Consider the following 25091-nt stretch of genomic DNA (forward strand, 5'->3'; position numbering starts at 1 on the left):
TTCAAGTGGGGTTGGGATTCCAACCACTATGTCCCATTGATGTGGCCATACCATTTGAAGCTACTCAAGCAGACTCTGTTCATGTCCAGTTTGAAGCTAACAGGGCTAACAACTTCATTAAGCACATTCATCACATCCGCCAGCAGGTCAATGACATAATGGACAAAGCCAATGCTAAGTACAAACAACGACATGATCAACATTGAGTGCCACACAAGTTCTAGGTGGGAAACAAAGTTTGGTTGCATTTGCAGATGGAGCACCTCGCAGGGCCCCACCGCAAGATTCACCCACTCTGATATGGGCCATACACCATCACCAAGGCTAGAGTGGATAATGCCTTCGAGCTCAACATTCCATTGTTCCTTGGCCTACACCTAGTGTTCAATGTGGACCACCTTTGACCTTACTTTCCACCATTACTGGACACATCCGACATTGCAAAACAACTCACACCCACAAAGTTAAACTCGGACTGCATGGAACAAGCCACAACTGATTGAATGATGGACACTCAGATCAAGAATACTCGCCAATAGAGGATCCATCTATATCGAGTTGTTAAAGCAGGACAACTCCTTCACGAGAACAAGTGGTTTACCAAGGACTAGGTTCAACAGAAATTTCCTCATCTCATGGAGGCTTTGCACGTAATTGGGACCATTGCTTCCTAAGTAGGGAGGACTGATCCAAGTGGATATTGGTGGCCACCCTCTTATTCCACCTAGACCTCCATTCGGTTTCATCGGTTTCATCAGTTTCCTTGTTTATAACAACATTTACTATTTATAGCAGTTTTTCAGGTCTTGAACTTCCAGAGAAGTTTTGACCCTCTAAACGACGTTTTTTTGAGTTCCATAACAAGCCCATGATAATCTTGTAGTACTTGGAGAGATCTTTCCAACGAGGTATGATACATGCCAAACGAAGATAATATGACCAAGTTACGACCCCGGGAAATTGGCTACCCAACTAACCCCAACAGGGCCCACAAACTCTTGGCGTTCCATCTCCTGAGGTTAGGGTTTTGGATGTTTAGGGTTTTTCCTTGTTGTTCAATAATAAAAAATCCATTGAGCCTCATTGTAACACAGTTTAACGGCATGTAGCCACCACATCTCTTTTCAGAGATAAGATACCATCGCCCAAGCTAGTTTATTTCCATTATGTATATAAGCATATTTCAGTTCTTTGAGATTAATGGAATGAAGTGTTATTTCTGTTGCATCTCAGTGTTTATGGTTATATCTATACTCTAGTGCATTCCTGTTTAAGTTCGGATCAATATTGGAGAGAAACAGAGACAAGGTATCACGTTTACTACAATAGATCAAGTTAAATATTTGAATGGTATATGGTTTCAATTGCCCTTTTCATATATCGATATGAAAAGATGACAAAACTAACAGGTGTGAGAATAAGAACAGTAGAAAAAAAATAGTCTAAGACTGATCACAATGAAAACTATTTGTAATGGCTATATTCTTATTGTTAACATTTTTTATTATTCAACACTTTTACGTTGTGAGTTTGCATTCAAAAAATTTGTTTCATCATTTTTCATCATTCAAGTTATTACCAGTCTATATCATCTCAACAAACTAAGGTAACTGAGAGAATTTAAAATTAAAATGAGTAGATTAATCTTAGACATGTTTAGCATATTTAAAAAGAGCATAATAATTGAATGAGTAGATTAATATTAGACAAATTTAGCATATTTAAAATGAGCATAATAATTTGATGTTCAACAAATTTTGTGTGACCGCCCACAACTGAAACCAGTGAAGTTCCATCTTTACCTTAGATCTATCAGAGAGATCAAATCTCTTGATGTGCAAACCTATCATTCAAAAAGAGGTTTGCACCTCAAGAGATCTGATTCTTCTCGACGCTTAATAGATCCAGGGTTGAGATGGATCTATGTTCGTTTTGATGTGCAAACCTATCACTCAAAAAAGAGGATTGCACCTCAAGAGATCTGATTCTTCTCAACGCTTAATAGATCCGGGGGTTGAGATGGATCTAGGTTGGTTTATATAGCAGGAATGGTTTGCACCTCAAGAATTTTGATCCATTTAATAGATTAATCTTAGACATATTTAGCATATTTAAAAATGATCATAATAATTAGATGTTCAACAGATTTTGCATAACCGCCCACAACTGAAACCAACTTAGATCCATCTTTACCCCATATCTATCAAGTGTCGAGAGGGATTAAATCTCTTGATGTGAAAACCTATCACTCAAAAAAGAGATTTGCACCTCAAGAGATTTGATCCTTCTTGATGCTTAATGAATCCGGGGTTGAAAACAGATCTAGGTTGATTTATATAGCTACGCTAGGTACAAATATCACTTGTATATTCAAGATTTAATAAAAACAAATATCACACAACTATCTAGTATAACTAAATTCTTAGAATAATAGGGTTTGATTACCTTTACGTTGGAATAATAATTAAATATGGTTTAATTAATTTATATTATGGGATATAATAACCATCTTAATTAAAATATGTACGTTTGGGATAATAAGAATAATACACCTAATCAATTTAATTTACCAAATGGATTCCTTTATTTACTTAAATTTAGCTTTTTCGAGAAATATTAATTAACTTTCTTAGTAGTTTGACCAGGGTCTCTAGGTCAAATTAGCCGTTAGGAATTTAGCTGTTGGGGTCTCTACACGCTCTATTTAATCACGCTAAGCTGGATTAGTTCTTCAACTTGTCCTGATGATGAACCACACTGGTTGGTTCGAAACGCGTCGACAAAAGATTCGCTATGTGATTTTGCCGAAGATTATCTTATAATATTATGAACTCAAAAACAAATATCTTCATTGTTACTATTTAACTAATATTATCTAGTTAAATAAATGACTTTCAAACATAAATTTTGAATTTTGGCCAACCATTCATCCATATCTCAACTATATCCATCAACAATTTAACTTATATGACTAAACTAATAAAATATACTTATAATTTTTTAATATTGTAAACGATTAAATACACATTGGTTGTAATTCCCATATGTGTTTAACAAATCCATCCATCCATTCCAAACCATTCCATTATTAACAAAGATCTCAGAAGTGAAGAAAGGAAACTATAAAACCAAGGAAACAAAGTAGTATTGAAAAACATTCCTCACTGTATTTTTAATATATAGAATATACAGCCAAGAAGGCAAGAACCCTTCCAGGGGCAAGTTTAAGATGTAGAAGAACAACCAAGAAGGCAAAACGCCTCACAAGTCCTAATAGGAGCAAGCAGATAAAGATATATTAATGGCAGAAAGAAAGTTGGTCTGATAAACTCCAAAACCAATCAAGACCACAATCAAATCAACTAATTAGAATTGCAATTACATTTAAAGGTAAAACTCATGAAGATTTCCATATGAGTGAGGAGAGCAAGATCCGTAAAATATCCACCATAAAGAACGTTCTTGCAACCCAAATTTGAAAGCAAAATCAGTGGGGGATAGCGAGCTTTGTGCCGCAGCGAGTGCAAGTGTGCTTACGCTTTGTCTGGAAAAAGACAGGCACGAAGCAGCACCTCCATTCCCTCTGCACATCGGCTGCGCTGACGGCGCCCCCGCAGGAAGGGCAAGCCCCCGGAACGACCTCTGCTTTCAGAGGTTTCTCGCTGTAGCCGCATACCCACACTAAAAACATCCTGTTCTTCCTTATTTACTTCACAAATTTAAACTGAAATCACTGGGAATTTCTCACACAAATATACTACATCCTAACGCACAATGCACATATATATATATATGGCCGCCATAGATGTAGAAATATTATAGAAGACTAGAAAAAATATAATTTATAAGCGGATTACATTTTATAAGGATATGGAATCTTGAAAGTCAAAGTGCATGATAAATGGGATTCAATTTATATATTTCTTAATGTTTTTAGAAGATGAAATATTAAAACAAATATAGTAAAATAAAAAATATATTATGTAATTTTGAAAATATTATTTTACGTTTTTGATTCATTCAAACATCTTTAAATACTATATATATATAATATTGGTTTTCTAAAACGAGAAAATAAATTTAAAATTAATATTCATAGAATTTTTTAAGATTCTTATTCTGTAACTTTCGTATATACATCATGACATTTCGTTTATTTTTTAATATTGGAAAAAAAAATAATGGATAAAATGTATAGGGTATGGTTTTAATTTATTTTTTGAATTTGATGGAAAAGGCGTTGGAACGATGGTTTTCAAGGTGAATAGTTTAAAGGGTTAACAATTTAGCTCTTTGCTAGTTATGGTTGATTGATTTTTATAGTGATTTTATTTGTTCAAGTATCATAGCAAATTATCATTAGCATTTTGATAATAACTTTGTTCTAAATATAGATTTAGAATAAAGAGAGTTGTTAGTAGTGAAAACCTGCATCATTTAATGTAGTCTCTCTTCTCTAATTCAAAATTTTAATGGTGTCATTATTTGTCAAATCTCTAACATTGTTTCAAATCTTTTAATTTTGATTGTTGTAAGTATAGAGACAAAAATAGGGAGGAAACGACTTTTAAATTGAATTTTTCGCATTTCCTAAATTTATAGATAATTTTGATGCAATAACTAAACAAATCATAAAACCCTTTATTGTAAAGTGAAACTATGCTACCTTGCTACCTCTAAAATCACAAGCCATTCATAACCAAAAATTCATATACATACCATCATCCCATTTAAATTCTCAACCATGACAACCAAATCAATTAAAAAATACTATAACGACATCGTAAGTATTTTTCTTCCTTCACACATTTCTTTCTTTCAATTTCCCAATATATATACTTGTTTCCATTAGAAGGACCCAAGCTCTTATAACTATCTTAGTGGAGGTTTTGACCAAATTGGAACAATACGCACATAACTTAAAATGCAATGTGTTAGGATATTTCGACAGAGAAGAAATAATTAAGTATAACTTGGTCTAGTGTATAGTTAGGTAAAGTGTGTTTCTTTATTATGTACTTTTTATAACTTACAATTTGATGGTCACGATATGTTCTAGACATGAAGTGATCCGATGGTTCATTTTCTCCTTGGTATTACCGATACTTGATATGTGGCTTAACACCCGACTGGTCCATGATCTCTATTTAAAGAGCATGGATGGTCATTTGTCTATGGCCGTTTTATGAGAGAAGCTTATGTAATTTTTTTATTTTTTTTAATTAATAATATTGCTTGAAGTGGTCGCGTTGGCTCAGTTCATGCATTGTTTCCCTCTTTGAGCGTTTTAACCACGCCAAGAATATTGATGCACTGATCTGTGATCTATTTGTGAGCGATGTCCTTTGGTGTTGAATCTAAGGAACTTACCCTATAAATTCCTACATGGTATCTGTTGGGTCTCCAAAATTTCATCCACTTTCACCTTCATTTCCATCATTTTACCCTCATTCTGTAACTCTAAAGCCCCATAACCTTACATTAAGTAACCATTTTCATTATTACATGGGTTTATTATTATTATTTTCCAAAACATTGATTTTAAGTATTATAAGTGAATTTGTGATTAAATGTTAGGAAATTAACATATTTTCATATATATCTAAAAGTGTTATGAGTTATGTGATATTGTAGGCCTACATGGAGATTCTAGAAGGGTTCTACTTGGTCTCCTGACTACAAATTCGAATTTCAAATACCAACTCATGAGGATTTGTATAATATTTGAGGAAGATATGGATAATTAAGCTAGGCACATTCAAAGAAGAAGAATCATGGAGGTTTTGATATGTGTCCTTATCAAAACTATGAGAGAATTTGGAGAGGATTTGTATCTTGTATTTTTAGGAGACTAGTTGAGACAAATGTAGATTTAGGAGAGATTTGAGGGATTTGTATTTATTGATCAGTAATCCCTAGTTTTTGTATAAACAAGGGTGCATCTTTCAAAGGATCCCATGTATCTAATGTATATCCTATCTATGTATTCATCAATCTTGTAATATTTTTGGAGCTTTTCTCCATCTTTATGAAATATAAGTTGTTGTTTTGATCTCCAAGATGTGATATTTGTTCGGTCTGCATACTAAGGCATGGAGAGCCCTCATCAACCATAATTTGCATATCTTTGTATATATTGTTAACATAGTATAGTTTTGTCATTTCATTTCCTTTCAGCAAGTGTGCTTTCAATTATGCAACTGTGAGAGTGATCTCCTTTCAGGAAGTGTGCTTTCAATTATGCAAGTGTCAGTATGATTTCCTTTCCACAAGTGTGATTTCAATTATGTAAGTGTAGTGTAATTTTCAATTCTACAAGCGTGGTGTGATTTCCTTTATGCAAGTGTGATTTTCATTTATGCAAGCATGGTGTGATTTCCCTTATGCAAGTGTGATTTCAGTTTCTTTGGTTTGGATTTAGTTTTATTTATTTTCAAAGTTTCAATTGCATTAGATTAATCTAATCTGAAAGATAACCACCTAGAACATATAGTACAAGTATACCTCGTCAATTTACGAAATCTTGGGTTGACAAATTAAATGACAGGGATTTAACTCGCAATTAAATCACCCAACATTTTGGCATCATTGCCAGGGAATTATACATAGGTATTTATTTTGAAGTTTAGACAACTCATTATAGTTGCATTCATTCTTAGATGCATGGTTAAAATCATTTAGAACGCATATTAGATTTCAATATTTTTTTTCAATACTTTGTTCTAATCTATGTGAATGACAGGAAGTATCAACCAGTGGAGTAATTCACAAGACAATCAAGAGTTTGAAGAATGTCCTTCCAAGAACTCTCTCAAATCCTAGCAATAGCTAGGATATCTACTTCTCAGAAAGAGTATATTTTAACTGCCTTCAAAAATTTATTTGTCCCTCCACCTCCAAAATAATATCTTCATGTCTCTTTCGATTCCTTTGGCCAATTTGTTGAAGAGGCTGAAGAATCATGCAATAATTTTGATGGGGAGAAACTACTAGAATTTGAGGAATGCATAATAAAGGAATATATTCAAAGTGATTTAAACCAAGAAAGGAATCAGGAATGTCAAGGCCTTATTGAAAGATGGTTCCAATCAAGGATCAAATCACCTTATTTCTTCATTGTATTATCGAAACAATTGGTTTTTCATGCTTTTATGTGTTTTAATGCATATTTCTCATATCTTAGCATGAATATATATTTATTCCAGTTACGCACATGGTTACACTGGAAATATGCCTACACTTAAAATTATTTTTCTATTTTCAGTAAAGTAGAGTAGTATAGATGAATAAAACCAAGTTTTTGGTGATGTTTTTTTTTTAAGTTTGTAATTTAGATTTCATTTTATTTGAAGTTTTGTTTTTGGTGGTGCAGTAAGAGCCACCCAGTTCACTAATCATTTGCAGGAGGATGTAGAAAGAGAATGAATATTTGAGAAGAAGGAGAATAAATAAGAGTTTTGAGAGCCACAATCTCAATTTAGAGATCAAATCCTTTCACTTTGTCTTTTAAATTTCACATTCCAAATGAATAAAGAGCTTAAATATTGTTCAGTGTAATATCTTCTTATGCTCCTTGCGATCTGGAAGATCAAAAAAAAAAAATTGAACAAAATTAGTTTTAAATTTTTGCAATAAAAATTGGATAAGAGATCTAAATTCATAATTAGAAGTATTATAACATTATTTTAGAAATATCAAATAGAAAATCTAATGCCTCTAACTGGTCCAACACTCTCGAAAACCCCTGTTTGGACTCTTTTTGCACCTCAATTGGCCAAAAATTGAGAAAGATATCACTATTTTAAGTTTACACCCAATTCTAATGCTAATAAGCCTACAATTTGACCCATACCCATCTTGTGCGCCCAGAAAACAGGAACGGCATGTGAATTCGGCCTTCTCGACCTGCGGTTGAAATTGTAGGACGGTTAAAACCACCCCCAAGTCCTTTGTCCTGGTGGTCATATGGAGGGTCATACAGACGGGGGCTAGGGCTTAGCCCTTACCCCTTTCTCCAAATGCGTGTGTATTGACATTTAAAAACATATTTTGGAGCTTTAATTAACAAGTAATGTGTTAACTGGATTGGTTAAGGACTTTTTTTGATGGCATGAGGTTGTGGGTTAAAGTTTGGTGGAGGTGGTTTGACCCTACACAAAATTTTGGCCACCATGAGGATGCCCCGTGGCAACCATTGGTTGGTCCACTTGACACTCACTTGTTGGGCCACCACACAAAATCATAACCAATGAAAACTTAACACATGTCAACCAGTAAAACAGTGCCACGTATCAATCAGTCATTGGCCAATTAAAGATCAATCAAACAGTGCCAAGTGTGATGACCTAGTCATCGTACGGATTGTTGACTAGGCATTCCTGCAACTCAAAATTCACTTTTTTAGTTGTTTCAAAAAACGATCAAAATGCGATTTCGGGAGCATCCCAAGTCATATTTCAGTGAAACTAAGTGTGTTGGATTTATAGCAACGCGATCTATGCTTTGGCACTAGTTTCAAGCTAATCCAAGAATTTGAATTTTGAGCATTTTCTTGATCCACTAGATCATGGACAAGGGTGGAGTGTTAGAGAAAAAATATAAATGCAATTACAAACTTAGACTTTCATAAAAACCTGCAAATATTTAAAAATCTAACTGCGATAATTGAAAAACTACGATTCGAGTCTCATTGCAGATTGTAAGTGGCAATACAATGCAATGATCCGTATTTTTGGTAGCTACAGAACCGACACAATTCAGTAGCTTATGAAAATTTGGTTTGTGGTCTATTGATGAAGCATTAAGTGTGTGGAGAAGAGGTCTCAAGCTCAAAATTGGTTAGAAACACAATGAAGAAGTCACCAACAAAACAATAACAAGTGATCCATGGTACTGATCAGGTAAAAGTGCATTTAATTTTTGCATTCTTGAATTTATTTTCTGTGTTTTTTGTGTATTTATCAAATGAAGAGGGACTAATCACCTCTCTCTCTCTTGATAGTCTTACATTTTATTTCAGAAATTGCTAAGTTTTTGTAGGTTCCAAAACGATTCAAAAAAAGAACATTATATGCACAAGTACCTTTTTAAAGACCAAGTTTCTTTCAGAAGAGCATGACCATTCAATGTAAAATCAGATCCACTACACCATTTCTACTAAACACATACCAATTTTACCATTGTTACACATTTTAAGCTTGTAGTCGATCCATAATTGACCCATCTCCCTACTACCAAAAACTCATTTCTCTTTGTAATCTTCATATTTTTCTGCCTAATTTTCACTCACCCTTAACCCAAAAATAAAATCTTTCAACTCCCTTACAAAGTTGAATCATTCCATTTTCCATTTCCGTCCCGTCAAATAAACCTTGCTTTAATGTAAATTTTCCATCTATAGTTCTTCAAATTATTATTTCATACTCACATTAGATGATGGAGGATTCATTAAGGCCTACCTTCTAACAATTTTTGACCCATCGACTCCAACACATCATCTAGGATCAAAACTAGAGATCTTTCAAGAACCTTGAGGCTTGCATGTCTTAATGGCAAGCTCTCTCACCAATAAATAGTGGGAATACATCAATGTCCCATGTTTGTTGTATCTTCTAGGTGACTCAACTATGACACATCTATTCATACCTAGTAAGATGTACTTAGGCATCTTGACTCTCATTGACATCAATGGTGAGTAGTCTTGTGTTGGTTAATGGCATTCATTAATGGCCAATAATCCAACAATTTCTTTTCTATGTTCGACATTGACACATTTATTCACATAGATAAGAATTATGCCATTGAGTGAGAACGAATGAAGACTACATGATTTCAGAAGTTTGCTGCAGGACTCAATTCAACAACGATAGCAATAAAGATTCCAATATCATCCTGGTCTGAGTTGGCTCAACTCCTAGATTTAACCAAGATCTTTTACTTTCGTGATGTGATAAGGATTGCATTTAAAATAGCGTAATTGAACATATATGCATGTTGTAAAGAAGAAGGAACATAACAATCATCAACAACATGAAACACAAGACGTTGATAACGGAGTTCGTCCAGGAGGGACTACATCTTCGGGCCCCGATGTCAAGATGGTGTAGGCCGCTGCATTAAGTGTTGTCAGTAGTGATGACGTACATGCATGTGTTTCTCTATCATACAAGGAATATGCCCTCATGCAGGAGTGGCTCCAAGATATGTTCCGTTGCAGGAATTCTCATTCAAAAAGGACTCCTATCAGTATGACATAATTTCACATATGACAATAATGAGCATCCCAGCAACATGGCATCAAAGGGATCTCAATTCATACATACATGGCGACAACATGAGTATCCTGTCAACATGATGACAAAGGGATATCAATAACAATATGACAAGAAGTACATATCACAGATGATTCTACGTTACATCAATCGGGAATCATGAAACAAGTAAGAAAACAAGATCCCGCATCAAACATCAAACACGGATCTATGCAGCACAATGCATCTCATAGAAAAAAGAAGTACATGAACATACTGCTTATACCTCACATCCTAGGGCCATCTGAAGAAAAGGATGTCAAACAGCTGAAGCTGGCCATACCATCAATCTGGCGGTGTCGAATCTCATGGAAATGACTGTTCACATGTTGAATACTAACACCTGCACCCCACTTTGAAAAGTGGCTGAAAAATGAAATGATCGAATGGAAAATCTTAATGCACCATCAGATTTGTGGCATCGAATAATGTAAAATCGACTGTCGAATTTATGAATTCTGAGAAAGTGGAAATCTAGGGCTTAAGGAATCTTTTAGATTCCCCTAGATTCCTCAAAGATTCTCTCCTCCGATTCATCTGAAGATCGGCTGCTCAGATCAAAATTATGACTGAGCCATCAAGTTTGTGTCACTGAGAGGTGTAAGATCGACATAAAATTTTTCCAATTTGGACACTACAAAAATTTCGCCCTCCTGGAAATTTGGCTCAATCATGGCTCCCTGTGACCTTTTTCAGGATCATGGTTCCACCTGCAAAAATTAATTAAAAATCAGCATCTCGATTTTCGTGCACGCTCCTCCATCCTCCATTCAATGCCTCCATTCCATTCCAATCTCGTTCGTTGTTTCGTCCTTCGTTTTCCCCTCTGCCCGTGCAAAGAAATGTGGGGTTTATATAATATTTTGGTGGGCGGAACTCCCAATGGACATCGTTGGTGGATTGGTAAATAAAGTAAATGGTTGAGGAGGGGTTGGGGGATCAAATCCCGCCCCTCCCTTTTTACATTACATAACCATTTATTAACTAAAACGGGGCACGTTGTTGGTTGGTTGGCACGGTTAAGGTTTGTATTAAGGTTGGTGTACGCCACCATATGGGGCCACCCAGTGGGGGCCGGCCCACGTGGGCCAGGCGGGTTCAATCCCCACCGGCCTCTCATTTTATTATGGCATATAGTTGGGGTGTTGGGGTGTGGGCCGGGTCCACTGGAGGTGGCCCGCCCACCCCTTTAATATTGTTTAACATATGTTGGAGTTGGGTGGAGGGTCAGCGGGGGTCATGGCCCGTCGACCCAAATTTAAACATAATTTTTTTTATATGTTGGTTGGGGGGGGGGGTGGCGGGGTTGGTGGCCCATCACCCCAAATTTTTTATGTTTATTTTTTTTTATTAAAATAGGGGCATTTTTCAAATCTTTCGAAAATAAGGGACATTGGGAAATTTAATGAGGCCACAATTTCGCCAGCTTTTCGGGAGCTAGATTTCATGCCCTGGGGTTGGTCAATTTGTAGGACACTTAAACCTGGCCCACAGTCCAACTTTGACCTAAACTTTGACTGGATCGTTCTCCTTCATACGAGCTCGGATCGACGAACCATTCGCACCATTATGATCAGGACGACAAGATCTACGCTCTGGTCCTAGTCCGAAAGCATTCTGATCACTTTCATTTTTGAGCTTCCATAAGCCCTCTTTGTCTTGTGTGTGTCTATGGAGCCACCTGGATCAATCCTCCCCACTGAGGAGCTTTTGGTCCTCCAAAAGCATGAAAAATAATCTGCATCTTCTTTGTACCTTGTTTGCATCACAAGCGTCCTGAAAAGGTCTCGCTTCCATCTCCTTCACATTTGTTCTTCGGAGCCTTAGGCAATGAGCCAACACCTGAAACCTCTACAACCTGTAGTACATTGTTTTGAAAATTACATGCTTGAATTTCATGACCAACTAATGACCCAAGCATCCCACACTTTCCATGAGTCTATAACACATACTCAGTGGTCAAGTTTACATCGAAATGGAAAGAATCCCCAGCTACGAAGACAAGGCCAACATATCATTGTTGCTTCAACAAGTGATGGAAAACACATCATCACTGCAACACATGATTTACAAAATAAGGCCAAACACTATTGTTTCTTTGACAAGTGATGGAAACACGACATCACATTCACAATTTATCATGCAACTCAAAATCAAACCAAACATCATTGTTGCTTAACAAGTGATGGAACACACATGCATCACGTGCAATTAAGCCAGGCGCTCGCTTCAACACTTGTGACGAGGCCAGAGGACAGATAGGTACGCAAAGCGATGGATGAAGGACAATGCTCCAAGGTGATGGCAATAGTTCAGAACAGAGGGACGGCACATTCAAGCCAAGCGAGGCACTTGGATCGATGCGCTCAAGGAATGGATCCTCGCCCTCTGTGGTGGCGAATTCGCTTATAATGGGAATCCAACATTTCATGTACAGAGCAAGCCATTCATGCTGGAAATTGGCAAGGGGATACTCTGGCGTGCCGAATCAGGGTGGTCGAACAGTGCTCAAAGCCCTTGCGTTGGAGACCTGCCGCGTAGCAGAGGGGTGCCTCGACGAGGCGGAAGATCAGGAATTCGGATTGCTAATGAAGTTGAAGAGCCGAATTCAATTGCTCCTATGGCTGCTCTGCCTCCCTCGTCCTCCAGTTCTGAGCAGGGTTTCTGGTTTTGCAGGATACATACCAGACATTCCGCCTCAGAATTCCCAGCAGACTCATTCGGTCAGATGTGATTGTCAATTTCTCGGTCTATCTCTCGGAGGAGGCACCTGGAGATCCCTCCTCGTCCTCCCCTGCTTCTGCAAGCATCCACAGCGACATACATGGGGACATGAATGGCATGTTATATCGTACTCCCCGTCCCCAGGACATGACGCAGAATCCAGCCTCAGCAAGTCCTGGCTCAGGAGGGCTCAGCTCAAGCCGCTCAGTGCAAGAAATTCTCCTTTCAATTGTCTTTAGGCAAGGAAGAGGGTGATCCATTCAGCCTGGCTCAGGGCCTCTCGATGAGCTCGTCATCTGGCTCACTCGCCATCCGGAGAGGGGCAGCCACTAGCGTCGCCCAGCCATCCAGCTTAAGCCTCCACGGGTGCTCTTCTTAAGTCTTTTGCAAAGTTGTCAATGTCTTTGTTGGTGTCTATTTCTGTTTTTTTCAGTCCTAGTTCTCAGCATTACCATGGCTACATGTCTCTGGTCAATACAGTAAGCCTGTTAAATGTTAGAGTCAATGAGTAAACAGTGTGTATTTTTGTCTGTCCATGTTCAAAATGTCTGATGTCCAAGGATAATCCAAATGGACAAGGTTTTGTAAATCTGTTTCAGCGGATCGATAGTCAGTTCCTCGCTACTGTTAGAGGACTGGCCTCGGCCTCCTCGGATGATGTAAACCATGTAAATATTTTTCTTTCCTTAATATAGTATATACCACAAGTGATGGAACACAATCATCACTTTTACACTAAAATGCAACAAATGAAAACAAAAAATGACAAGCTAACAATCACCATTTTTCACTCTTTTCATCCCCCTGTCGTTGTCGAAACAACTGATGGGGTTCACATCGACCTATTGTTTGTGGTTCGCTAGTGCTCTTGATGGAATTCCCCAACTTCCTTTCTGACCTACCCAAGTCCTGCCTGATGGGGTTATTCTTTTCCTACCTTGATGGTTGTTATGTAATGTTGGTACATTAATGCCCAATCCTTTTCCTTCATAACGAAATGATCATTCGAATATCAAAACTAGTTTACCTTTCCTTTCCATCTCTGGTGTAATTATGGTGATAAGAGCTTGCCTCAGCTCTCTCCCTATAATGGGCACTGCCATGGGATGATGGGGATGTGTTCAATCATTCTCTTTCCTCGATGATTTCGATGATCTCGGAAGAATTTGACACCTTCGAGCATTCTCCTTCAGTGTTCCCAAGCCTCCGAATCGAGGTCTCTACCTAACTCCAATGGTTGAGTTATTCCTTGGTTATTAACACCCAGTCTTTTTCCTCCTCGTGCCTCATCCTGTAAGGAACCTCATGTTTGTCCCTGCAATTCGTATCTCCACATGTCCAACAGAAATCATACTATGTGAAGACAAAAATGAAAGGAAATCACCTCTTTTACCTGTCGATTGGAAAGAACTGATGAGGGCTTCACATCACCTATTGTTGGTGGTTGCTGTTGTTCGACGAATTCCCCAACTTCCTGACCTACCCTTGCCTGATGGTAATTCCTCTACCTTGATGGGGTTGACAATGCCTTGGCAATTTGCCCAAGCCTTTTCCTCATATCTTTTTTTTTGGAGCCAATTCTTGTGGTATGATTTTCAAAACAGCAAAATCATCATCAGGACACAACATTTTAGAGAATTACTTTTTCTCAAATGGGTCACACTGCAACTTTTCCAGGCCTCGTCCTTAGCTTGCAGTTGTTAGCAAACTCTGTTTTTCCTCTTTCTCTTCATGTAGAAGCATCTTCACATCCACGCAAAGAACACTCTAATACCAAACTTGATCCGAGTTGGCTCAACTCCCGGATTTAACCAAGATCTTTTACTTTCGTGATGTGATTAGAATTGCATTTAAAATAGCGTAACTGAACATATATGCTTGTAATAAAGAAGAAGGAACATGACAATCATCAGCAACATAAAACACAAGATGTTGATAACGGAGTTCGTCCAGGAGGGACTACGTCTCTGGGCCCCAATGTCAAGATGGTGTAGCTCATTGCATTAAGTGTTGTCAGTAGTGATGATGTACATGCATGTGTTTTCTCTATCATACAAGGAATATGCCCTCATGCAGGAGTGGCTCCAAGAGATGTTCCACTATAGGAACTCTCATTCAAAAAGGACTCCTATCAGTATGACATAATTTCACATACGACAATAATGAGCATCCCGCCAACATGGCATCAAATGGATCTCAATTCAGACATACCTGGCAACAACATGAGTATCCCGTCAACATGACAACAAAGGGATATCAATAACAACATGACAAGAAGTACATATCACAGATGATTCCAAGTTACATCAAGCAGGAATCATGAAACAAGTAAGAAAACAAGATCTCGCATCAAACATCAAACAAGGATCTATGCAACACAATGCATCTCATACCAAAAAGAAGTACATGAACATATTACATATACCTCACATCCTGGGGCCATCTGAAGGAAAGGATGTCAAACTATTGAAGTTGGTCGTACCATCAATCTCGCGGCATCAAATCTCATGGAAATGACTGCGTGCATGTTGAATGCTGACACATGCACTCAACTTTGAAAAGTGGCTGAAAAATGAAATGATCAAATGGAAAATTTGAATGCACCATCAGATTTTTGGCGTCGAATAGTGTAAAATCGATTGTCAAATTTCTGAATTCTGACAAAGTGGAAATCTGGGGCTTAAGGAATCTTTTAGATTCCCGCTAGATTCCTCAAAGATTCTCTGCTCCACGTCATCTAAAGATTGGCTTTCAGATGACTGTGCCATCAGGTTCGTGTCACTAAGAGGTGTAAGATCAACATAAAATTTGTCCAATTTGGACACTGCAAAAAATTTTCCTTCCTGGAAATTTGGCTCAATCATGGTTCTGCCTGCCCTTTTTCAGGATCATGGTTCCACCTGCAAAAATTAATTAAAAATCAGCATCTCGATTTCCATGCGTGCTCCTCCACTCCTCCATTCTCCGTTCAGTGCCTCCATTCCGTTCGAATCTCGTTCGTTTTTTCGTCCTCCGTTTTCCCCTCTGCCGATGCAAAGAAATGTGGGGTTTATATAATATTTTGGTGGGTGAAACTCCCAACGAACATCGTTGGTGGATTGGTAAATAAAGTAAATGGTTGAGGAGGGGTCGAGGGATCAAATCCCGCCCCTCCCTTTTTACATTACATAATCGTTTATTAACTAAAACGGGGCGTGTTGTTGGTTGGTTGGCACAGTTAAGGTTTGTATTAAGGTTGGTGAACGACACCATATGGGGTCGCCCGGTGGGGGCCGGCCCACATGGCCAGCCGGGTTCAATCCCCGTCGGCCTCTCATTTTATTATGGGATATGGTTGGGGTGTGGACCGAGTCCACCAGAGGTGGCCCGCCTACCCCTTTAATATTGTTTAACATATGTTGGAGTTGGGTGGAGGGTCGGCAGGGGTCATGGCCCATCGACCCAAATTTAAACATAATTTTTGTTATATGTTGGTTGGGGGGGTGTATATATATTTTTATTTTTATTAAAATAGGGGCATTTTTCAAATCTTTCGAAAATAAGGGATATTGGGCAATTTAACGAGGCCACAATTTTGCCCGCTTTTTGGGAGCTATATTTCATGCCCCGGGGTCAGTCAATTTGTAGGACACTTAAACCTGGCCCACAATCCAACTTTGACCAAAACTTTGACTGGCTCGTTCTCCCTCATACGAGCTCGGGTCGACAAACCGTTCACACTGTTACAATCAAGATGACAAGATCTACGCTCTGGTCCTGGTTCGAAAGCATTCTGATCACTTTGATTTTTGAGCTTCCATAATCCCTCTTTGTCCTGTGTGTGTCTCTGGAGCCACCTAGATCACATCCTCAATTCATACAACCAAGAGAAATAAGAAGAAATATCATATTCTTTTCCTTCATATTCCATGATCCAGCAGCAGCAGCCACACTGTTCGATATACATAACTTGTCCACTTTTGAGGTAAGTGAGGGTATGTAATTTTCTAATTTTTAATCATGTAATTCCTTAAATGCTAAAATTGTGATTTTGCAAAATCCCTCACCACATTCATATTTCCTTTCTCATTTGCAAGAAAACTGAAAACACCTTAATTTGGGGGGAAGGGATATTCAAATTTCATGCCACATGTTACATTTCATTTCATCCTAACCAACATATTTTTCCCAGTCAACTATTATTGCATTTTGATTCAAAAAAAAGTTTATATGATTTGCAATGATCAATTGATGAGCACATTAAATGGTTGTCAGTCACTATGCCACTTAAAAAGGAATTCTCAATGTTTTCAAGTATTCTGATGCAACAAAAATAATAAAAGTATTGTTACACAAGAACCAATACTCATAAAATTTTGGTTGTCACACAAGAACAAACCATAAAAATATATGTTGCAATCAAATGTATTTCAAAGTACACTATGATAAAAGAATAAAATTTTCAAATGATATGATTATGCAAAGTTAAAAGAGAATCAATACAAATCGAAGTTCATAAAGAAGAAAAACATTTCAAGAAGATAAATTTATGATTAATGGAATCAATGCAATAGTTGCATGAGGACATGCAACATCTTCAGTTCGGGAGTATGTTAGGTCTCCAAAATGTCATCCACTTTAACCTTCATTTCCATCATTTTACCCTCATTCCGTAACTCTATAACCCCATAACCTTACATTAAGTAACCATTTTCATCATTACATGGGTTTATCATTATTATTTTCCAAATCATTTATTTTAAGTATTATAAATGAATTTGTGATTAAAAGTTAGGAAATTAACATATTTTCATATATATCTAAAAGTGTTATGGGTTTTGTGATATTGTAGGTCTACTTGGAGATTCTAGAAGGGTCCTACTTGGCCTCTTAACTACAAATTCGAATTTCAAATACCAACTCATGAGGATTTGTAGAATATTTGAGGAAGATATGGATCCTTAAGATAAGAACATTCAAAGGAGAAGAATCATGGTGGTTTTGATATGTGTCCTTATAAAAACTATGAGAGAATTTGGAGAGGATTTGTATCTTGTATTTTTAGGACATTGGTTGATACAAATGTGGATTTAGGAGAGATTTGGGAGATATGTATTTATTGATCAGTTATCCCTAGTTTTTGTATAAATAGGGGTGCATCCTTCAAAGGAGTCCATGTATCTAATGTAAATCCTATATATGTATTCATCCATCTTGTAATCGTTTTGGAGCCTTTCTCCATCTTTATGAAATATAGGTTGTTGTTTTGATCTCCAATATGTGATAGTTGTTTGGTGTGCATACTAAGGCATGGAGGGACCCCATCAACCACAGTTTGCATATGTCTGTATATATTGGTAACATAATATAGTTTTTTCATTTCATTTCATTTTAGCAAGTGTGCTTTCAATTATGCAAGTGTAGTGTAATTTTCAATTTTGCAAGCGTGGTGTGATTTCCTTTATGCAAGTATGATTTTCATTTATGCAAGCATGCTGTGGTTTCCCTTATGCAAGTGTGATTTCAATTTCTTTGGTTTGGATTTAGTTTTATTTATTTTCTTAGTTTCAATTGCATTAGATTAATCTAATCTGAAAGATAACCACCTAATACATATAGTAGATGTATACCTCATCAATTTACGAAACCCCATGTTGACAAATTAAATGACAGGGATTTAATTCACAATTAAATCACGCAATAGTATCAGAGACATTCGAGGGACGCATCCATTGGTGATTCAAATCCGAAGCTGGTACAATTGCATCTGATTGTTGTTTCATAGATCTACTATTTTTGACCGCTTTCGAGCCGAGAGGACTTCTATATTGTGTTCGAAGCATCTGTTCCAGTGAGGAACCCCTTTTGTTTCATACGAAAAGGTTTCTGGTAACCCTAGGTACGTCATCTTTAAGATCTAGAGGTATATAGTCTTTATTTGCAGTTATAGTTATTTATCTCTCTGTTTTTTCGGTTTATTGTCATCTATAATTTTTTTATTATCGCATCTATACATTTCATTTCTGTGTATGCTCTTTACCCCGCGACTCTGTGCGATCTAGGCAAACTAGAAACAAAAAGAAAGGAGTTTTCTCATGCGTAGTGCCTTAGTGTGATCTCGGAAAATAAAAAACATTAACGAAAAGATCTAGTTTCCAAGGGACTAACCCCAAATCTAACTTTAAGCCATAAGGCTTGGATACTTTTGCTTGTTTGTTTGGTTTGTGTGGTTGCTTTTTGTTTTGTAGGCAAAAAAGGGTTTTTTAAGCAAGCACATATCCCAAAACATCATTGAACAAAAAAAAAACGAACAAACCCCCCTTCCTCCTTTCCAACAATTACTAAATCTTTTAACTAGCTCACTTGGTTTAAATTTACTTTATGATAAGAGAGGTCTTGTATTCAAGTCTTTTCTTTTCTTGAGTTACTTTTTCGAAAAACACATGTAACTTATGTTTTAAAGTTGCTTTATGTAAAAGTGTTTTGCCCATTATAAAAAGTGAGTCACTTATAATTCTAAGGTTACTTTATCTTTTATTTAAGTTACAATTTAGTGGATAATTCATAAAGTACCATTGTAAAAGTGACTCTCACTTATTTATAAAAGTAGGTCACAAAGAGTAATATTTTTTAAAGGTGAACTAATTAGATTAAGTTTGGAAAGGGGAAGATTTTTTTTAAATATAACATTATCATCAATTTCCAAACATTCACATGGCTGCTTGGCATCTTCAACAACTTTTCTTCAAAAAGGCATAACTTCTTCATCCGGAAGTAATTTTCAGTACCATTTTTTTTAATCGGCCTAATTTTTGAGATATTTCCATTGGAACACTTAGTTTCAGAATCTACAACTTCAGTTTCTTTTAAAATGGAAAGTTCATGCCTAGTTATTCTTAACAGCACGAACTACTTCCAATGGATATCCTACATGGTGGATTTACTTAGAAGTAAAGGTTTTTATCGAATAGCCTTAGGCCAAGAATCTAAACCTAAATATGAAGATAAACTAGCTAAATGAGAGATTAAGCAAGATCGAGAACATGGGTTGATAGGGATGTCTATTTCTCAAGACCTTAGATTCCATATCGCAGAAATTGATACCCCTGATGAAGCAACGAAAAATCTCAATACTGTTTTTGGAATTAAAAATGAAATTAGAGCTCATCAACTCGAAAATGAGTTGCTTACTTTGGACCCCAATAATTTTTCTTCCCTTCAAGATTTTTTGTCCAAGTTCAACACCCTTAGACTTATCTTGGAAGGTGTTGAGGTTAAGAAGGAAGATGGTAGCCTTATCTATTCCATTCTTACTAAGTTAGGACCAACCTACTCTATGTTTGTTTCCACCTTCCATTCCACTAGAAAAACCTTCATTTCTTGAGGAAAAGACTACAAGTCCCCCTCTTTTGATGTCTTTTGTGATTCTTTAATAAGAGAACATGAAAACCCTTACATATTGGTCTTCTTAATACTGGAAACTCTTCTAAGAAATCCTTAGCAGCCCAGTAGCAACCAATTTCAAGGAATCCTAAGAAGAAACATCCTAAAGAGAATGGTCTTAAACCAAACAAGGGTCCTAAGCAATTTAAATCTCAAAATGGAAAATCAACTCAACAAAATGATAAGGAAAATAAAACAAAGGGAGAATACTGATAGGAATTTCAAATTTTGTAATTGTGATGCCTACTTAGAATCCAAATGCTTTAAGAAGATGGAAACTTTGAAAACAACAATGAAGAAGTATAACACCCATTTGGAGCACTCTTCAACTTCAACCTCATCTTCAGGAATAACACTTTTTGCATGTGGTTGTCAAGCATCTCAGTCTGGTTATGCACTAAATGTATCTTCTTATTCTCATTCTCATGAGTGGCTCATTGATCCTACAACTTCTTATCACATGGCCAAAAACAAAGCCATGTTTTCTTCTTTAAATGATTGTAACACCAAAAATATATATGTTGGTGATGATAGATCTCTTAGTGTTGTAGGGTCTGGAACAATTCTTCTAGACAACGGTCAATTTAATGATGTATTATGTGTTCCTACCTTATCCGACAACCTCCGATCTATATATCAGATAACTCATCTAGGTGAAGGTAAAACCGTCGAATTTTCACCTCATGATGTTTTAATTAAAGACCTAAGATATCCTAAACAAATTTTAGCTACTAACATTGCTGATGATTCTACAAGGTCATATAAGTTTGACAAATTTGGGTCATCAAATCTTCCCTTGGTATTTGTTGCTCATAATGATGAAGTGAGAAAACTTTGGCATGAGTGATTTTTTCACTTAAACTATCGCTCCCTTCAAAATCTATGTAAATAAAATATGGTGATAGGTCTTCCTACGTATCCTGCAGAGATGGTGTTTGTTCCGGATGTGTACTCAGAAAACATCATAGGGATAATTTTGAAACATGTGCCTCTTGGCACGCCTCAGCCCCTTTACAGCTTGTGCATAGTGATTTATGTGGTCCACTTCCAACTGTTTCATTCTCTAGTTACAAGTATTTCTTAACTTTCATTGATGATTTCTCTAGACGCACTTGGGTATACTGCTTAAAACTCAAGAGTGAAGTCTTTAACATGTTCTTGGACTTTAATGCCTTTGTTGAGAAACAATATGGACATCAAATTCTTAAGCTAAGATCTGATAATGGCGGAGAATATGTTCACAAAAAATTCATCAAATTTTGCATTGAACATGGAATTCAATTACAACATATTGTTCCATATACTCCACAACAAAATGGTGTAGCTAAAAGGAATAATCACACCTTAAAGGAAATGACCAATTGTATGCTTCAATCTAAAGGACCTAGTCTTAATTTTTGGGCAAAAGAAACTAACTGTGAAAATTACATAGTAAATCACACTCCTACTAAGTTTTTAAAGAATATCACTCTAGAAGAAGCATGGGACTCAATTAAATCAGATGTAAGTCACTTTCGTGTTTTTGGAAGTGAAGCATGGGCCCATATTCTAGATGAGAAACATAAAGCCTTAGAACCTAAGAGTGAAAAACGTATTTTTGTTGGATATTCTAGAATATGTCAAAGGATATATACTTCTTCAACCTAACTCCAAAAATATAATCATTAGAATAGATGTAAAGTTTGATGTAAATATATTGGCTTAAGAGCCTAGTTCAACAGATGTTCCACCTCTCTCTATCTCTTCTACTTCTGAAAATATTCCTTTGTTAGAAGATGACAGCGAGGATGACAATCCTCCCCCACCTTCTTGGGATCTTCCTTCAGCTCCTTAGCTTCCAAAATGGGTCTGGACTACTCGGAATGCAACAAGTGCTCTTGCAGGTGATCCTACAGATCAACGTCGTACACGTTCTCAATTCGATAGATCCTCTTCTTTACTGGCTCAAGTTTCAGTGAATTATGATCCTTACATCTTTTCAGAAGCTTCATGCCATCCAGATTAGGACGTAGCTATGAATGAAGAATGTAGTTCATTATTGGCAAATGATACATGGGACCTTGTTCCTCTTCCCAAGGGACGAAAACTTGTAGATGCAAATGGGTTTACATAACCAAGTTTGGACCAGATGGAAAAGTTAATAAACATAAAAGTTGTCTTATTGTTAAGGGTTTTTCATAAGTTGAAGGCATTGACTATATTAAAACCTTCTCCCCTATTTCCAAAATGAACTCTATCCTCCTTGTTCTTTCCCTTGCTACCTCTTTCAAATGGGAAGTCCATCAGATAGATGTTAAATTCGCCTTCTTGCATGGGGACTTGCATGAATAAATCTATATGGAACAACCTCCTGGATTTATAAAAAAATACTTTAACCTTGTATGTGAGCGTAAGAAATCCATTTATGGTCTCAAACAAGCCCCCGGGCTTGGTATGCCAAAATGGATAACTTTCTTTTAGATATTGGTTTTTCTAGGTGTCATTCTGACAATACTATCTACACCAAGAAAGTGGATAAGTCCCTAATCATTCTTGTTCTTTATGTTGATGATCTTATCCTTAGCAATAGTGATCCCAACCTTATAAACCATGTGAAGTCTAGCCTTAAAAATAAGCTTGAAATGACAAACTTACGACACTTGCATTATTCTCTTGGTATTTAAGTCTTGCAATCCAAAGAAGGTATTTCCCTTTCTCGGTCCAAGTATGTCTGTCATATTCTACACCACTTTCACATGGAAGACTATAAGCCAACCCCTTCTCCCTTTTATTCTGGAATCAAACTTTCAATGACTTGTACTTCCCCTGAAGTTGATGCTACCTTATACCATCATCTTTTTGGAAAAAAATTGTATCTGACCCATACCTGTTCTGACCTTTCCTTTGTTGTTGACCTTGTTACTTGTTTTATGCAGAAACCACATGAAAGTCATTGGAAAGTAGCTAAGAGAATACTTCATTATGTTCGAGGTACAATTCAGTTTGGGATACATTACAGTGCAGAAGCATCTCCTCTATTGGTTGGTTTCACTGATTCTGATTTTGCTAGTGACCCTGATGATTAGAAGTTTTCTGCGGGTTATGTCTTCACTGTTGGTTCTAGACCTATTACATGGGCTTGCAAGAAACAAAGTGACATTTCTCTTTCTTCAGCAGAAGAAGAGTATCGTGGCGTCATTGAAGCTAGTAAGGAAGCCCGTGGCTTTGTCAGATCCTATCAGAGTTTGGTTTTCAGCAGTAGCATCCGACTACACTTTGGAGTGATAATCAAAGTGCCATTCAACTATGCAAACATCTAGTCCAACATCAGCATAGAAAACACATTGAATTACACATGCACTTCTTCTGAAAGCTCATTCATGACCATTTTATTGAAGTGCAATATTTTTCACTCGATGATCAAGTTGTAGACATATTTACAGAGGATCTCACAGAGGCGAAGTTTACTAAACTTTGATTTATGGTTGGAGTTCAAGAAGTTGTCATTACGGAGGTATAAGCTCTAATGTCTCCTTCCTTCTCCTATTGTGTCATCTTTGTACATCCTTCAATCCTATCCAAGTTGTTCTTAAAGGGGGATGTTGGTATAATCCAACACATAGGAAATAGTTAAGTATAACTTGGTCTAGTGTATAGTTAGGTAAAGTGTGTTTCTTTAGTATGTACTTTTTGTAACTTACAATTTGACGGTCACGATATTTTCTAGGCATGAAGTGATATGACGGTTCATTCTCTCCTTGGTATTACCGATACTTGATTCATGGCTTAACACCGATTGGTCCATAATCTCTATTTAAAGAGCATGGAGGGTCATTTGTCTGTGACCATTTTATAAAAGAAGCTTATGTAATTTTTCTTTCTTTTTATTAATAATATTGCTTGAAGTGGCCGCGTTGGCTCAAGTCGTGGATTGTTTCCCTTTTTGAGGGTTTTAACCACATCAAGAATATTGGTGTACTGATATCTGATCTGTTTGTGAGAGGTGTCTTTTGGTGTTCAATATAAGGAACTTACCCTGTAAATTGCTACAAAATGTGTATCTTTGACTTTCCTTATCCTATTAAACATCAAAATTTACATGGAATGCTGTTATCTTTAGATCAAATTTGGGGCAATATGTGGGTAGTTAAATTGTTGATGGTCTAAGTGCTTCCAACCATAATGGAAAGTGTATATTATGTATTACAAATGATAGGTAAATGTTGCTTGGCCAAACATGCCGCCCTTTCAAGGCCCGCCTCAAAGAACACATTGTTGATACTAAGACCAACCATCTATCAAAGTTTGCTATCGCTGAGCACTCCTTCAAGTCCAAACATTTGATTTGTTTTGATCAGTCAAAGATCTTAGCCTTTATCCCTTTTTATCACTCTCGCATTATTCGTAAACTTGCCCTTGAAATTGAGAAGAACCATAATAATTTCAATAGAAAAGATGGATATACGCTGAGAAAATCCTAGAAGCCTAAAATCCACCATCTCTCCCATTGATTCTCACCCTTCTTCCCTTCTCTTTCCCTTTTCGTTCCCTTGCATGGTTTTTCTTCCACTCTTCCTCTCACTTCTTTTTGATTCATTATATTTCATTTCTTTCTTTTAATAAAACTCTCTAATGATTAAATTTATTTTTTAATTT

General features: G+C 36.8%; 1 protein-coding gene across 1 annotated transcript; it reads right to left on the reverse strand.

Moving 5' to 3' along the window:
- Positions 1–3180: 3180 nt before the first annotated feature.
- Positions 3181–3738, reverse strand: LOC149241652 (uncharacterized). Its single transcript, XM_089367566.1, has one exon. It carries the CDS (start codon positions 3689–3691, stop codon positions 3488–3490), a length of 204 nt encoding a protein of 67 aa, XP_089223692.1. The 5' UTR covers positions 3692–3738; the 3' UTR covers positions 3181–3487.
- Between the last annotated feature and the right edge of the window lie 21353 nt (positions 3739–25091).

This window comes from Pinus tabuliformis, chromosome 8 (assembly GCF_031772625.1).
Source record: "Pinus tabuliformis cultivar Carrire ecotype Pingquan chromosome 8, CPIR1, whole genome shotgun sequence".
Lineage (NCBI taxonomy): Eukaryota > Viridiplantae > Streptophyta > Pinopsida > Pinales > Pinaceae > Pinus > Pinus tabuliformis.

Excerpts from the sequence above, each read along its gene's own strand:
- LOC149241652 (XM_089367566.1), bottom strand. The coding sequence starts at position 3,691 with ATGTTTTTAGTGTGGGTATGCGGCTACAGCGAGAAACCTCTGAAAGCA.